At 55.8% G+C, this 16,089-nt stretch overlaps 1 protein-coding gene across 15 annotated transcripts in view; it reads left to right on the top strand.

Annotated features, from left to right (window-relative positions):
* The first annotated feature begins 38 nt into the window (after positions 1-38).
* The window catches only part of CARD14 (caspase recruitment domain family member 14), a 32,010-nt gene continuing 15,959 nt past the window's right edge, over positions 39-16,089 (top strand). For 2 of the 15 annotated variants that reach the window (XM_032456667.1, XM_032456668.1), the window contains exons 1-7: positions 789-2,703; positions 5,456-5,829; positions 9,893-10,089; positions 10,217-10,388; positions 11,966-12,192; positions 13,420-13,557; positions 14,612-14,937. In XM_032456667.1, the coding sequence (XP_032312558.1) occupies positions 10,309-10,388; positions 11,966-12,192; positions 13,420-13,557; positions 14,612-14,937 (771 nt within the window). In that variant the 5' untranslated portion in view covers positions 789-2,703; positions 5,456-5,829; positions 9,893-10,089; positions 10,217-10,308. Of the gene's footprint in view, positions 154-173; positions 2,704-5,173; positions 5,830-9,892; positions 10,090-10,216; positions 10,389-11,965; positions 12,193-13,419; positions 13,558-14,611; positions 14,938-16,089 lie in introns of those variants that run through there. The other 13 variants (XM_032456658.1, XM_032456663.1, XM_032456664.1 and 10 more) reach the window with 13 other exon arrangements.

Below are 16,089 nucleotides of genomic sequence, written 5' to 3'. Positions count from 1 at the left end.
TCACGTGCGCGCCCATGCGTACGAGCGTGCGCCGAAGCCACGCCTCGGAGGGGGCGGGGAGTCCTGGTCACGTGAGAGGGAGAGGGCGCTTGCCGCCGGGAGAAAGGCGGGGCTCCGCGGGATGTGGCGGGGCCCCGCCCACACCCGGAAAAGGTGCGGAGGCGGCGGGACGCGGGGTGGTCTCCCGGGTGGGCTCTCGGGCGGAGGCCGTGCTCCCCCAGGATACCGGGCTCTCCGCGCGGGACGGTAGACCCGGAGCACCTGCAGACGGGCTGCGCCGTGCGGGGTCTGCAGGCGGCCCTGCCTCTAGTGGGCACCTGGGCGCGGGTCCCCACCTGCGCCCTTTCCGCCGCGTGTACCCGAGCGCGCGGGGGAGACGCGTTACTCCTCGTCAGTACTGCCAGTGGGTGGGAGTCCTCACTGCATATGTCCACTTTGGGGGCGTCTGGCGTCTTTAACTGCCTGCTTGTCAACTCCCTTGGCCGGTTTTTAACCCCGTCATGGAAAAGCCCTTACCCGGGGTCGAGCGTGTCGGATAGTGGGGGTCCTGCGACGTCCCCGAGCACCAGGGCCCCCAGGACTGGCCGCAGGACCTTGGGCCGAGCCCTTGCTGGACTGTACGTACCAGTGTTCATCAGGGCCCCAGATTGCGCGCGTCCGGTGGAGGCTCTGATACATCCCGCCCTGCAAAAACAGTGAGGGATGGCTTTTGGTTTTCCTGTGGAATGTTAACCAAAGCCCAGCTCCTCAAAACAGGCTTGAACCAGCTTCACCGCCTGACGCGCGTTCCTCTGTGTTGAGTGAGAATCGTGGTTTTAACTTTGTGAAACTTAGACTTGCAGAGTGCCACCTCTGTTCTTTCTCATTGTTTGCTTGGGTCGCATCACTGGGCATATCTTTACCCTACAGCCTCTTTCCAGGAGTTTCTGAGTGCTCTCTTGTTGTGAAGGTTAACTTAGTGAAAACTGGGTAATCGTTTTATCCTCTGGACCAGGCTCGCTGGAGTGCAGTCCTTTGCAGTATGTCGACAGCAAACAAGTAAAGGGAGCCTTACTTGTTGGGAAGGTCCTGCCCTGACGTCGGAGCACGTTCACATCTTACAAGACAATTGACCTGATAAACATGCCTGACAAGGAAGCCGGTATTAGTCTTCCTTGAGATTTGTCTAATCTGGTGGCATGACCCCCTCCCTGCCCCCAAATACAGACAGTGTGGGAAGGGAGACTGGAGAGACCGAGGGCGCTGCACCCAACAGAAGGGGCAGGTCCATGTGAGTGACCAGGAGTCCTCTTTGGGATGCTAGGGAGTGCACCTGCAGTCTTCCGGGAGCTGGGAGCCAGAAGTGGGGACAACAGGTCATAGAGAGCCATGTTTTTATTACGCAGGAGAGAGGGCTCAGGGTAATCGCAACCAGGATAAGAGCTGGTCTCAGGAAAAGACATGGTGCCGGTTCTCACAAGGCCTGTATGATGTGATCCAAAGAAAATGTTATTAAGAAAAGTCATAAGGAAGAGAAGACACACTGTCCTATACTGTATTTGTGATCCCCCAAGTTTACATCGTCATTTACAAGATGAATTGTCCATCTGTCAGCACCCAAGTCAGTGTTGGCTTACGTGACACAAAACACTGTAGATGTTACCCACATAGTGCAAACCACTGTTTGTCAAGAGTCAACTATTCTTACAAAGCAAGAATCAGCAGCCCAGCTCAGCTGTCGGTGACAGTTCCACTCCTGAGACATCCAGATTGGCATTTCAATCCTTTTCAGAAACATCAGTTACATTTCCAACTCGGGGTGCAAACAAATATCTTGTCTTAACCATTTTACTGCTGGGAAAAGTCAGGCCCAGCCTGCTAAGCTAAGGTGACCTCCGGCGCAGCAGCAGGGTAGGGGCTACCATGTTCTGAATACCCGAAAAATTGTGACTTACCACACCTGAGCCCTTTGTCCCAAGGCCCTGCGTCACCCAGGTGGACCCACCTGTTATGTTCAGGCGCAGCCCTCTCTGTCCCCTGCACCTCACTTCCCACACTCCATCTTTGTGGGAGAGAGGTATCTCACCTGATGGGACTAATCTCAAGCAGGGCAGGCCCAGTCTGTGCTGTCCCCACTGCTGTCCGGCATACAGTGGTGCCTGATGCCCAGGGCAAGAGGGCAGGAGGAGCACTGGAACTCTACGAACTCCCAGAGGAGACGTGGACAGACGGGGACAGCTCAGCGGGCTGCACCTCAGGGGCCAACCTGCCTCTTCCCTGTGCCCCGGTTGGACTTGGAGTGTAGATGGTCAAGGCAGCTCGTGCTGTGATGGACGGGAAGGGCTTTGGGTGTAGTGCTGTTGGGCTGAGCTGCGTTTCCGTGAGTCATCACCACAAGAGTTGATGTCCTGGGTCCTAGGGGCTGTCCCCGAAGAGCGACTTCCTGCCAGAAACCCCACCTATCACCTGGTATTAAATGGCAAACACTGTTCCTTTGTAGACATGGCCCTGTCTAACCCACCTGGCTGCGGTGGCACCTTGCTACCACCACCTGGTCCCACCCAGCCAGGCCCGGGGCTTCACACTCCTGGCATCTGACGTTCCAGGGACAGATGTGCCTGGAGCATCTCACTGGAGCAGACGCTCTTCCAGGGGCTGGACGGGGCGGTGAACAGGACGGACAGCGCTGCCCTCAGAGCTTGTGTTCCAGTGGAGGGCAGTAAGGTAATTATAGGTTTTATAATTACTGTGATTCAAACAAAATGAGGTAAAGTGACAGAGTTAGTGGGTTGCTGATTTACCAGGTGACTGGAAGAAGGTGCCACGTGAATTTTGAGAAGAGGTGGCTACGGTCACGCCCCACTTTCCAGGAAGGATGGACGGGGTGTGCGGAGGGCCCCAGGTGGGCAGGAGATTGGCACAATCCAGGGACAGAAGGCCAGCGTGGTTGTAGCATCGGCAATGTGGGCAAGAGAGGGAGTAGGAGAAGGGGTGAGCAGGGCTGTATCATGAAGGTCTTACAGTCTACGAAGTGGAGTTTAAATGCATCATGGTTGCCAATAGGAGCCACTTCAGGGTGGTCTTTCTTTGCGGGGAGAGGAATGCATTCTCACAGTTTGGAAAGATGATCTGGCTTGTCATTTCTCACCCTTTTGGCTAAGATCAAGTGACCTGGCTGCAGCAGGAGGTTGAGAGATTGGAATGAAGGGGCCAGAGAGGGTCTGGAGAGGTAGTGGCAGCCGCTGGAGCTGATGCAGTGGAGACGGTGCAAGGAGGGCTCAGGACATATTTGGAACAGGGCTGATGTATGGCGTAGAGGGGGCTGTTAGGGTTTAAAGGACAAAGATTGGCTCCTGGGTTTCCAGTGTGAGCATCTGGGTGGCACCATCATGAGATGGGGAAGCTGTAGGGCAGCAGCGTTGTGGTGATTTGGGGGCAAAACCAACAGATCCAGCAAATGCATGTGCCCATGTGTTCACAGCAGCGGGATTCACAACAGCCAAAAGTGGGGACAACCCAGCATCCCCCGGCAGATGAGTGGATAAACAGCGTGGTCCGTCCACACAGTGGGCTCTTTCTCTGTCCTCGTGCTATGTGAAAGCAGCCAGACCTCCACGGTCGCGCGTGTGTGAGCCCTTTGATATGAAATGTCCCGAGTAGGCAAGTCCATAGAGACAGAAAGCAGCGGTTGCCGGGAAGGAGGAGAGGCGCTGCTCGATGGTCACAGGGTTTTCTTTTGGGGTGACAGAAATGTTTTGGAACTAGACAGAGGAGATGGTTGCACAGGACTGTGAATGTGCTAAATGGGACTGAATTGTTCACTGTAAGATGGTTTTATATTATGTGAATTGTACCTCAATTCACAAACGTTTTTAAAAAATGGATCTGATGTCACTGGGTTAAGTTTGAGATGCCTGGGTATCCAAGGGGAGTTGACAGGCAGGCAGTTGTGTGTTGGAATGTGAAAAGCCACAGGGAATGGCCAGTCTTCCACGCGCCTGTGGAAATCGCTGCTTCCCAGCCTCCCCTGGCCACTCCCCACATGGGGGTTGTCCTGAAGACGTCGTGGTAACTAAGGGTTTTGCCCTCAGAAAGCTCACAGTCCCTCAGAGGCTGGGGCTTCCTCAGCTCTGTTCCTATGACTCTCGGTATTTCTGTTCTTAGCAGAGGCTTAGCAAGGCTCTGGCTGCCTTCAGTACACTCGTCTGGCCGCTCCTTTTACCTGGAATGACAGTGTTTTGGGTTTTTTAGAACTATCTAGAAACTTCCATGTGTCAGACACGGGGAGAAAAGCTTTCCCGCCGTGAGGTGCCGCCGTCAGCCCCACCGGAGAAGTAAGAAAGCTGAGGCTTAGGACTGTGAGTAAGCCGCCGCAGAGGGTTGCTGGTGTGCGGCTGGGTGGGCCTCCGCGCTGGAGCTTGAGTCTGGTCGGAGCCGAGCTCGGGCCTGCGCTCTCACCTGCTCTGCGGGGCAGTGCAGCCCAGCCCCCGCCACTCCCAGGAGGGGAGGCCTGGGTGCTGGTTGCTGCTCCTCCATCAGTTAGCTGTGCGACCTTGGAAGTTGACTTTTGTCTGGCCGGTAAGCCTTAAGGCCCTTCCCACTCAGACCGTGGGGGAGTGCCCCTTCTTTCCTGACCACTATCTGCATCAGTGGGAGCCAGCGTTTGTTCATTCACCTAACCGGTATGCGTGAAGTTTCACTGTTCTCTGGGTGGGGACAAAGCAGAGAACAAGAAAGGCAAGAATTCTTGTCCTCCGGAGGTTTCAGGCTTGTCATGGGGAGGCAGGCAAGAAACTGATACATAATTAGACTATATAATATGTCAGGGAGCAATGAGTCCAACAGAGAAAAATAAAACAGGGAAAGGGGGAGGGGGAGCCAAGGTGGGAGTGCTACAATTTTTAAATAGAAAGGCTGGAAAGGCCTCTCTGGGAAGGTGGCCCTTGAGTGATGTCCTGAAGGAGGCAAAGGAAAGAGCATTGCAGGCAGAGGGAATGGCAAGTGCAAAGGCCCTGGGACTGGCGTGTGCCTGGAGCATTCAAGGACTAGCAAGGAGGCCCCAGGTGTGGAGCAGATGAATGCAGATGAGGTCAGCATGTGCTAGAGAAGGAAGGCCATGTGTGTGGAGCACTTGAGGACTTGAGGACTTGTAGAGCAAAGGGAGTGACACGATCTGATCTGACTCATCCTTTAGCAGGATGGCTCCGCCTGCTGCGTTGAGAACCCGCTGTGGGGGCATGGAGAAGGCAGCTAGGAGGTCATTGCGGAAGTCTGCGTAGGTAGATCACCGCAATGCAAGTGATGAGGGCGATCAGATTCTGGGTACATCTCAACATGGAAGAACCAAGACTCTCGCCTGAATCTAACTAGTAATTATGAAATGTTGATTTTAGATGAATATATTGGGATTATTTAGCAACTTCACAGAACTGCTCATGAAACCAAAGAACTACAGAATTTATCCTAAACTTCCTAGGATTTTTCTGAACTATTTATGATGAACTGGGCTGACTGTTTACATAGGAAGAGAAGATTCCATCAGCTTCAAGATTTTCCACCATCATGTCAATTACCGCCTTCTGTGGGTTGACCAGATGCACAGATGGTTCCTAAAGGTTCCTGTGGTCCTCATGAGGGCAAAGCAGACCCTTCACAACCCATGCTCCCTGCTGTGGGGCTGTACTGGAGCTTCAGGGATGAGGGTGAGGCACTGCTCCGGGGGCAGGCCCAGATGGACGTGCCTGCGAAACCTGCTCGTCTGCTGCTGCTCAGCCGCGACTGTGGCTGGCCATCCGTCGTTTCTCGAGGACGAGGGAGACGAGTGCACGGAGCCTGTCCTGAGGAGAGCAGGTCAGCACACCTGGGGAGGGTGGGCAGGCCAGGAGTGGGGGCCGAGAGCTGTCCACAGGGGAGTGAGGGGCCCTTCCTCTGCATAAGGTGTGGAGGTGGTACCTGGCTTGGGGGTGGGACAGGAGGAAACAGCTCTTCCCGTTTTGCTCAGTTAAGTGACTTTGATACTCTTTGGCTGCTGTGTACCCCCGTGAGACAGTGCGGCCCTGCTAGACAGAAGGAATGCCCTCTTTCATACTCTTATCTCTGCATCGCTGCCCTAGGGTGAAAGAACAGGAAGGAAGGTTTCTAAGTTCAGGTATAATGTGAGTACGACCAGCGGCCTGCTGTGGGTGGTGAGGGCACAGCCAGGCGTGACGATGGCACTGTAGGACGGGATTGCAGCTGAGGGTGCGGGGCGCACCTCTGCTGTGCTGGGTGACCCCGCCCCGTGTTTGTGGATCATCAGTCCCCTTTCTCTAACTCACTCTTCCCTGTTCTGGAGTCCAGCGTGTGCCTGTGCCTGCGTGTGTGTGTGCGTACGTGTGTCTGTGCATACACGCACTGGCCCCTTTTCCCCGACTTCTCAGGCAGGAGAATATCTGCCCTCGGGATGTGAGAAGACTGTTGATGTGGGGAGGGGTCATGTAGGAGGACCCACATCTTAGATGCTCAGGACCCTTTGATCTCAGGCTCTCTAGAACTGCTGTAGATTTAGAAGACGTTTATAGTTTAAAACATCCTGAGCCATCTCTCGGCTAAATTTTCTTTACTGTTAGGATTTTTTTTAATTTTTAATTTTTATTATTTTTATGTTTTGTGGGGGTCTTTTGGGGCGGTAGGTAATTAAGTTTATTTATTTAATGGAGGTACTGGTACCCAGAACCTCATGCATGCTAAGCATACACTCTACCACTGAGCTATACCCTCCCCCCAAGCCCCTATTTAAATGGGGGCTGAGTTGCAAGGAAATGCCTATATTTTAAATTGCCATTGGGGTCTGTTGTAAGCTGCCCAGCTGCATGAAGGATGGACTAGCATGGCATCTACTCGGCTTCGCCCACGTATAGCCAAACCCTGTGTGGCTGATGGCTCCCAGGAATCCCAACCCTGAGTTGGCTGGGGTTTAGAGTCCTGGAGAGACCTGTCTTCAGCTGCCCCCGTGAGGCAGCTCATTGCCTGAGCTGGCCCTGATTTTCTGAGGTCACTTTGATGGGAGTGGGAGTCTGTGAAAAGCTGAGTGCCCTGAGGCCTTCCTTGGAAGTTCTGTACACTCTGGGCAAGCAGGGGTGGGGCTGGCAGTCAGACTGGAAGACACTCCCAGGGCAGACTGGCACCTCCGGGACCCAACCCAGGGGAAGCACCTCTGGGGCTGTGTCCTGCCAGTCCTGGCCATCAGGGCATCCGTGGAGACCTGGGCGTCTGGAGCTCCCAGAGCGTGAGTTGCAGGCTGGAGACGCAGCCACCACCTCCACCACGACCTGTGGCGACCATGTCCTGTGACACCAGGCAGCATGCCAGCGAGTAACGTGCTGAAATCAAAAGTTAATACTCCGTGAGCCTGAGTTTTTGGGTCACTGTCTCCTGGGAGCCAAGTTCAGGGCCAGTGTGATTATTTCCCATCTGCTTTCGAGCCTACAGGTTTGCGTTCGATGCGTGTTAGAGGGGATGTTTTATGAGGAATTTGTGGGGAAATGCTGGGTTTTACAGAGATGCTCCACTCTTCTTTATTAAATGGAAGGTTAAGAAATCCAGTCCTGGGAACAAGAAACAGTTCTATTCCCCACTGACGCAGGACTGGTCCAACCAAGTCTTTTTCCCTCTGCCTTTTCCAGAATTGTCCCCACTTCAGCCAATGCCCGTCATGCTGGTCTGCTCCCGCCCTCTCTGTGCCCTGCACACGTTGGGCTGGCTCTTCCTGGGAGGCCTGAGGGGACAGCAAGAGAGGGGACGCCTCTGGTGGTGTCCCCACTGCAGCATGAGGTGGTCATGTGAGAAACAAGAGGGGAGCCCCCAGATGCCTCCGAGCATGTGGAGATGCATTCCTGGGGGGTCACGGGGTCAGCCAAGGGGAACAGGAGGCTGGAATGAGCAGGTGTTAGGGGTGTAACGGAGGAGGTCAGCAGGGAACGCACAGCATCCCGAGGGCAGAAGCACTTGGCTCCTCTCAAGGCCTCTCGGGCAGAGGACGGGAGCTTGGCTGGGGGCACTGGATGGTCAGCTGCCTGCGGGCCCAGCCTCCTTGGCCAGGCACCAGGACTGGGCACCTGAGATCCTATTGCCCCCACACCCAGTTTCCAAAAGGACCTGGGCAGGACTTGGGAACAAAGACTGTGGCCTTTGCCTGTAGGACTGGATGGGGCTCGGAAGGAATGGTCTGGAGTTGATCCTCTGTTCTGGGTCCTTGGGTGGTTGACCAGTTAGAATCCTCTGCTCTGGAGATTCAGAGGTTGAGCCATTTCTCTGTGGTCACAGGGTGGGTCCATCTGGACTCTAGCCCTTTCCTGACCCCCAGGCCACCAGCCTGGCAGCCATGGAGAAGGCGGGTCCCATTTGGCCCTCCACTTCTGGACAAGTCCACCCCCCGCAGGCGCCAGGGAGTGAATGCTTGTATCTTCAGGGGTAGTTAAAAGAAAAATACACAGAAGGGCAATGGTCATCGCAAAAGAATCACTTGGAATTTAGGCATAAATTAGGTAGCTACTGGGGGCCTGGAGACCCCTTGAGCATGCAAACAGAGCCAGCTTCGTGGGTGGAACCTGTCCCCAGGGCCCCACGCTTGGTTTGAAGCTCTGCTGTCACCGTCTGGAAATTCTGGGTGCGTTTTAAACAAGGGGCCCATATTTTCATTTTGTACGGCTCTGTGGACTTGTGCAGCTGGTCCTGAGGCAGTAGGGGGAGGCCATCCTGACTTGGAGGGCCACAGCCTGTGGCACAGACTTCTACGGGGTGGAGACCCCAGAAGCTCAAGAGACTTCCGTTCAAGTGTATGGCTGACGACTGGGACGTGGATGGGCCCTCCAGGACTTGGGCCAGTTTCCAAATCCCCTTTGTCCCTGTGTATTCGTTTCCCAGGACCACCATAACAAATTACCACATTGCATGGCTTAAAACAACAGAAATTGGGGGAGGGAGGGTATAGCTCAGTGGTAGAGTGCGTGCTTAGCATGTATGGGGTCCTGGGTTCAATCCCCAGTACCTCCATTTTTTAAAAAACCCTAGTAAAAAATAAATAGACTTAATGACCCCCCCCAAAAAAATAAATAAAATAGGCTTTCTACATGAAAAAAATTTTATTTGCTCACAGTTCTGGGGATTCAGAGGCAAGAAATCCAAAATCCAGGTGTCAGCAGGTCCAGGCTCCCTCTGAAAGTCCAGGGGAGAGTCTGTTCCATGCCCTTCTCTGAGCCTCGGGGGTTGTTGGCAATCCCTGGCGTCCCTTGGCTTCCACAAGCCTCGCTCCAGTCTCCGCCTTGGGGGTCCCGGGGCTTCTCCCTGTGTGTCTGTCTCTGGGCCTCTTCTCTTACAGGGTCACCAGTCATATGGGATTCAGAGCCCACCCTAACAACCTCTTAACTTGATTACATCCGCAGTGACCCTGTTCCCAAATAAAGTCACAGTCGCAGGTGCTGGGAGCAAGGACTTCAGCATGACTTTGGAGGGAACACAGTTCAACCCATAAAACCCTGATTTATGAGCCTCCATCAACTGTTCCCCTGAAGAAACCAGGAATGGGCCACTTAAGGACAGAGCTCCTGCTCGCAGCCCCTCCCTCTCCTCCCTCACCCAGTGAGGCCTTTCCCACCCACACCCCTACCACCAGGCGCCTCGCTCTGGGTGCAGGACTTAGGAGAAGGGTGTTCGTGGGGGCTGGCCCCGTGATGACCAGGACACACCAGGGTAACTACTACTCCTACCCATTCTCCTTTGTATTCTAGGGTTCAAAGCCCAGTTTCCTTCTAGAAACCTGCTTTCAAACCCTGAGGAAGTTTTTATAGTTACTGACCCAACTGTAGGAGCCAAAGATCTGTTGAATTATTTCCTGGATCAGAGTCTGCTTTTTTTTTTTTCTCCCCTGTATTAGTCTTTGGTGCCTGAACTTTGAGTTTGGTGCAAGTCACGTGGCTTGAAACAGATATGAGTTCATCTTAGCACTGGTTCTGGGGCTTTTCCCACCGGCCCCGCCCTGCCCAGCGGCTGGCAGCACACCTGGCCTCGAGGGGGACTCGGATCCCATCCCACTGCGAGGAGTTCCTGCACAGGCGCACGTGAGCAGCCTCGGTGAGTACTGGCTGGAGACCAGGCCCCTGGTGTGGGTTGTCGGGGGGCTGTCCGTGCGGACAGGACCCTCCGTGACCATCTTCTATTTCTCTCAGTTTACAAGGGTTGATTTGCTCTGATTTTCAAGCGTTTTTAGCACACAGACCCCTTCCAGAGGTATTCGACTCTGGCCGGTCCATCCTGTCATTCCAAGGGAAGAGAACCCGATCCCAGGACTTCATGGGCCTGACAGGCTCCCACCTGTGCCCAAGTGGATGCACAGGGACAGTCACTGGGGCACCAAGAGTGCTGGAGAAAAGGTAGCGAAGGCCTGTGCACAGGCGCATCGGCTGTGGTTTATTCGGGTAGCTGAATCCAGCACCCAGGTGAAAATGTATCAGGCGGCATGTACCCATCTGCTAAACCTCAGAAACAGGCTGAGCGTGGAGCCCCGCCCCAAGCGGTTCATGAACCACACAGAGACAGGTGCCCCGCGCTGCTCACAGTGAGACACACTAAATGCAGGACGTGGCCCAGCGGTTCCCTGGGGGGTGGGGGAGGGCAGGGCCTGGAGACCGCGGCCTGGGCTGTGTCAGCTGAGCCCTTCCTTAGAAAGGAGGCCCAAGTGCTCGGTGTTAAGACAGGTTGCGTCTGTGTGGCAGGGACCAGGATGTTTTACATCATCTGCAGGGGTTTTTTTTTGATATGCTTGAAACAGGCTGCAGGTTTAAAGCATCTTAGAATTATTTAGATGGATCAGTGGGCTGATGACCTTGTGCTGGGGCTGGAGGGAAGAGGGGGGCTCAGGTGGGAACACAGCTGCAGGTGTGCTCGTGGCTGGCAGACTGGGCAGGGGCCCTCTGAGCCCCTCCCAACAGAAGGTCCTGGGTCCTAGACCAGCGATGGTGCCCCCTGCCCACGCCCCCTCCCTGGGCAGCTGCTGTCCTGGAGCTCTGAGGGTGGCTGCTTCACCAGTTCTGTCCCAGGATGGCCGGGGCTTGTGAACGCAGCCCGTCCAGGTGGGGAGGCGGCCCCTCAGAGACCTGGCCGCCACTATCAGACCCTCACACCCCGCGAGCCAAGGGGCCAGGCCTTTGCCACTCACTCAAAAGAGCCATTCCGTTGAGTCCCACAGTGTTCTGCAATACGCTTTACAAAGCACACTCCCTGGTGTCTCCGGACAAGTGTCCTGGGGCTGCTGGAAGATGACAGGTGTCCCCCACAGCAGGTAGAGCCGGTGTGCTTTCCGTGCCAGGACCCCTCCCCCAGCCCGCTTCCCACCACAGTGCCCCGCCCCCACGCTGCTGGGTGGACCGTGGGCGCCACCTCTGGTGGCTGAGTGGTGCGATCGGCCATCCAAACCCTCGAGGTTCCTCTAAGCAGTTTCTCATCACCTCCTTTCAACACTAACACCTTTTCCTCTCATGAAATATTAATATCACAGGTGTGCTGTGTGCCTGGTTATGCACATTTGTGCTTTATACTGTAAAAGAGTAAGAATTTTTGCTCAAGAACCAGTTTTTGGCCCCTTGGGAGCTCTGTCATTCCTGTGAAGAATGAGTATTCTGGAGCCATCTGGTTTTTAGTATCTCGCTCATTCGGTGAATCAATTCCCCAGGCTGGGGGGCAACTTTCTGGGTTTTAAAGGCACATCCAGTCTCCTGGATCCAAAAGAAACCCAGTTCTCCTTGCTGTGCCCCAGGTAGAGGAATGGACTTGGCAGCAGTAAGGATAAAGAGTGTCCTCCCGCAGGTCACAGGACACCAGGGCAGAGTGGGTGCCGTGTCCTCTCCGAATGGGTCATTTCCCCCTACCAGTGGCGTGGGGAAGAGGGTTTTGGGTGGAGAGGCCTCCCGGACAGGAAGCCGCGTCCCTGACCCCAGCCTTTCGCGTCCAGGTGCTCAGGCCCTGTCATGGCGGAGCTGTGCCGCACGGACTCCTCGCTGGCGGCCCTGGACGAGGAGGTGCTGTGGGAGATGCTGGAGGACCACCGCTGCAGGATTGTGTGCAGCATCTGCCCCAGCCGCCTCACCCCCTACCTGCGCCAGGCGAAGGTGCTGGGCCAGCTGGACGAGGAGGAGGTGCTGCATGGCCCCAGGTTCACCAACACGGCCATGAGAGTCGGTGAGGCCCGGGGCAGGCCTGTCCCACGGAGCCAGGTCCTTGCATGTTGTGCTGGAAAGGCTGGTGTGGGGGTGGGAGTGGGCGGGACTCTAAGGAGCAACACCAAGGGGGTGTGAGGTCCCCACTCGAGGACACTGTGTTAGTGTCTCAGAGCTGCCGTCCACAAACTGGGTGACTTAAAACAGCAGAAATACCTTTTCTCACAGTTTGGAGGCCAAAAGTCTGAAATGAAGGTGTCAGCTGGGCCGAGCTCCCTCTGAAGGCTCCGGGGGAGAAAACTCCTGCCTCCTCCAGCTGGTGGCGGCCCCAGCGTCTTTGGCTTGTGGCGGCATCACTGCAGTCTCTGCCTCTGTCGTCGTGCGGCTTCTCTGTGTCTTCTGCCTCTAATGAGGATGCTTGTCTTGGATTTAGGGCCCACCTGGATAGCCCAGGATGATCTCATCTTGAGGTCTTTACCTTAATTATGTCTGCAAAGGACGTGTTTTCCAAATAAGGTTCTGCTGGCAGATTCCAAGTGGACATAACTTTGGGGTCCACAACTCCACCCACCCCGGGTGTCTCTGGAGCTGATTCTGTCTGGCTAACTGCATTTATTCATCCCAGAACAGGGGAGCTAACAGTGCCAGCATATGAGGTTGTTTGCTAGGAGAACTGAATGAGTTACTGCTGATCAGATACTCATTCTCAGGGCCTGGGCCACAGAAAGCAGGCAGTGAGTGGTAGCTGTCAGCCTGATGCCGTTTGTGCCTGTGGCCTCACGACCATCAAATACAGAAGAAATGAATTCGAGCTACTAAATCGAGCTAGAGTGATGGGATCTGGGTGGGCGTGGCAGGCGCCCAGCCTCTTGGGGACCCGGGCCCTGGGCCACTGCTATTTGCTTCCTTCCTCCCACCTGCTCCGTACGCACGTGTGTCTGCACAGGTTCACCACCACAGCTGGGAGGTCTGAGCGCAAAGGTCCGCCTCCTGCGTCTTTTATCCCCAATTCTTAGCACTTGGGTTGTACCAGTTCCTCAATAAATATCAGCCTGGCCCTTCTGCAGACTGACTGCCGTGGCGGGAGGACAAGGAGCCTACCAGGGCTGCAGGGGCCCCACCCTGGGGACCCTGGACAACTGCTTTTGCCTCCTGACTGCTAGATGTGCAAAGATGCCCCTCCCCACAGCCTGCTCCCCTCCCGCGGAACCCGCCCAGCACCGGTTAGCTAAGGCCATTGTCTCCCAAGGACATTTGCTGGATTTGCTGAAGACTCGAGGGAAGAACGGGGCGCTCGCCCTCCTGGAGAGCCTGAAGTTCCACAACGCTGACGTCTACACCCTGGTCACCGGGCTGCAGCCCGCCGTGGACTTCAGCAGCTTCAGTGGTGAGAGCTGGGTCTTTGATGTAACCTGGAGGGGGGCAAGGGGAGTCCTAGGGGGGCTTGCCTCGCCCGCAAGCTGTTCCAGACGTTTCCCTGCCCCCTCCAGGCAGAGGTTCCTGTCCCTGTGCCCCTTGCACTCTGGGGGTGAGGAGGCCCCCCACCACTAACCATAGTAGGGGTGGGTAGGAGGAGCCCATGACCTTGGGTTTTAAAAGAAAAGATTTGGGTGAAAGGGTATAGCTCAGTGGTAGAGTGCTTGCTTAGCATGCACGAGATCCTGGGTTCGATCCCCAGTACCTCCTTTAAATAAAAATAGTAAATAAAACTAATTACCTACCCCCCCCCCAAAAGCAAACCAAAAAAAGAAAGAAAAGGTTTGTCCCTAATTACCCAGCACCAAGAGATGACCCCTCGGGGCGTGGAATCTGCACTTCAGAGGTGCAGGCAGAGGACCGGTGTCCTTCCCTAGAAAGCCTTTGCTTGCAGCTGCTCTGGGCCTAAGGTGGAGGGGACCCCGGCCCTGCCCAGCTCCTGCTCCTGGGAGAGGAGCCTGCAGCCTCCTGTGTGTCCACTCAGCCCGCTGGGTGAAGGCTCCCAGCGGCTGGGTGGGAGAGGAGCCTTTACATTCACTGAGTGGTTTCAGGCTGCCCTGGAGTAGCTGCGGCGGCAGCGGGCCGGCTGGCTCACAGCTGTGGCTGAGAGAGCAAGTCTGCCTGTTCCGCATCACAGCCGTATTGACGGGACTCAGGGTCCGTTATACAGATCCACATTCTTCGTTATGTTTTCCTTAGGGTGACCTGAGAATGAACCTCTCGGCTGAGGGGGTCGGAGGAGCTGTGTCTGAACAGCAGGGTCCCACGGGAGGCTGAGAGTGGGTAGTCCTTGTACCAAAATCGCCTGCCGTGTTGTTTATTTAACCAACACATCGAGTCCTGCTGAGCCTGAAAGCTCTTAAGGCAACCAGCAGATTGAGAGGCATCCTGCTTGAGAGTCTGGGTGCAGGAAGCCAGACCCTGGAGCACGAGGAGCCCCCGGGCCCACCTGTCCCCTCCCGCAGGGCTCATGGAGACGTCCAAGCTGACCGAGTGCCTGGCGGGGGCCATCAGCAGCCTGCAGGAAGAGCTGAGCCAGGAGAAGGGGCAGAAGGAGGCGCTGCTGCAACAGAGCCGGCGCCTGCAGGAGCGCCTGGAGCAGGCGGAGGCCCGCGAGCGGAGCCTGCGCCAGCTGGAGGCCGAGCACGGCCGCATGCAGCGCGAGGTCAGCGCCCGCTTCCACGAGGTGCTGAAGCTGAAGGACGAGATGCTGGGCCTCTCGCTGCACTACAGCAACGCGCTGCAGGAGAAGGAGCTGGCCACCACGCGCTGCCGCAGCCTGCAGGAGGAGGTAGCTGGGGACCGCGGGCTGCCCTCCCCGGTCCAGCTCCTGAAACTCCCGCCCCTCCCTGGGATCCCCCTGCGGGAGGCTGACCCTCCTCCTCCACCAGGGCCCTGCCCCCGCGTGGCCTGCACTGGCGTTGCCGTGGACCGGCTGGCCTGTGAAGTGCCCGCTGCAGGGAGCCCCCCCCCCCCGCCTGTGTCTGGGGGCCCGTCTGGCTCTCCGGGAGCAGTGGCTATCATGGCCTGGGGTCCTACTCCCCTCTGGCTGCGTCAGTAACCAGGGGACGGTGGACGTCTGTCGCGCCTCCTTTGTCTCTCCTGGCTGGTCCTGGATTCAGGTGGGAGAACAGGAGTGCTAGCAGTGAGGCCCCCGAACCCCAGCAGTCTTTCAGCCGTTTTCCTGTTGGGGTGATTACCTTGTTGAGCCGCAAGAGTCCTTTCCTGAGGGTGCTCATTCCTTGTCGTTTTGGCATCTGCTTTTGCTTTTAACTATGGCACTGTTTCTTGTTTTTTTATTTTAAACTTTATTTAGGAAGAATTTCAAATCTACCCCAAAATATATGGCTAAAAATACAAGGGACACCCGTGTCCTCACTTTATCACTCGTGCTCGCTCTCTGTCTCTCTCTCTCCACACACGTGCGCGCTTTTTCCTGAAACACTTGAGCTGCGTTCATCACAGCCCTTTACTCCTAGACGTTTCGGTGTGTGTTTCCTAATAAGCAGATATCCCCTCAACGGCACTCATTACATTGATACAATCTTTTCAATCCAGTCTACTGTCAGTGTCCCAGTTTTATCTGTTGACCTAAATTACACCCTTTACGGCATTTTCCCTCCAGTCCGGGGTCAGGTGCTGAACCAAAATCACCAGTCATGCCGTTACTCCCGGCAGCTAGTAAACAATCTGGGGGTGGGGGGGGCGCTCTGACACCAGCGGGCACCCTGCTCCTCGTCAACACTTCCCCCTGGACTTGCCCAAACGCCTCTTTACTGCGGTGGCTGCAGAAGGATGAGCCCCGCCTTTTGGGCGCCCTGTGTGACCAGGTGGCCCTCGGCATCCTCACCCCGAGGAGGAGCCCTTCCCTCTCCCTGCTTGTACACCCATTCATGGGACAGACGCCTGTACTTCTGTTTCCAGTGGTCGGTGACATACTGCC

The sequence above is a fragment of the Camelus ferus genome, chromosome 16 (genome assembly GCF_009834535.1).
Source record: "Camelus ferus isolate YT-003-E chromosome 16, BCGSAC_Cfer_1.0, whole genome shotgun sequence".
NCBI classification, from domain to species: domain Eukaryota; kingdom Metazoa; phylum Chordata; class Mammalia; order Artiodactyla; family Camelidae; genus Camelus; species Camelus ferus.
This window is presented reverse-complemented; position numbering and strand designations above follow the sequence as displayed.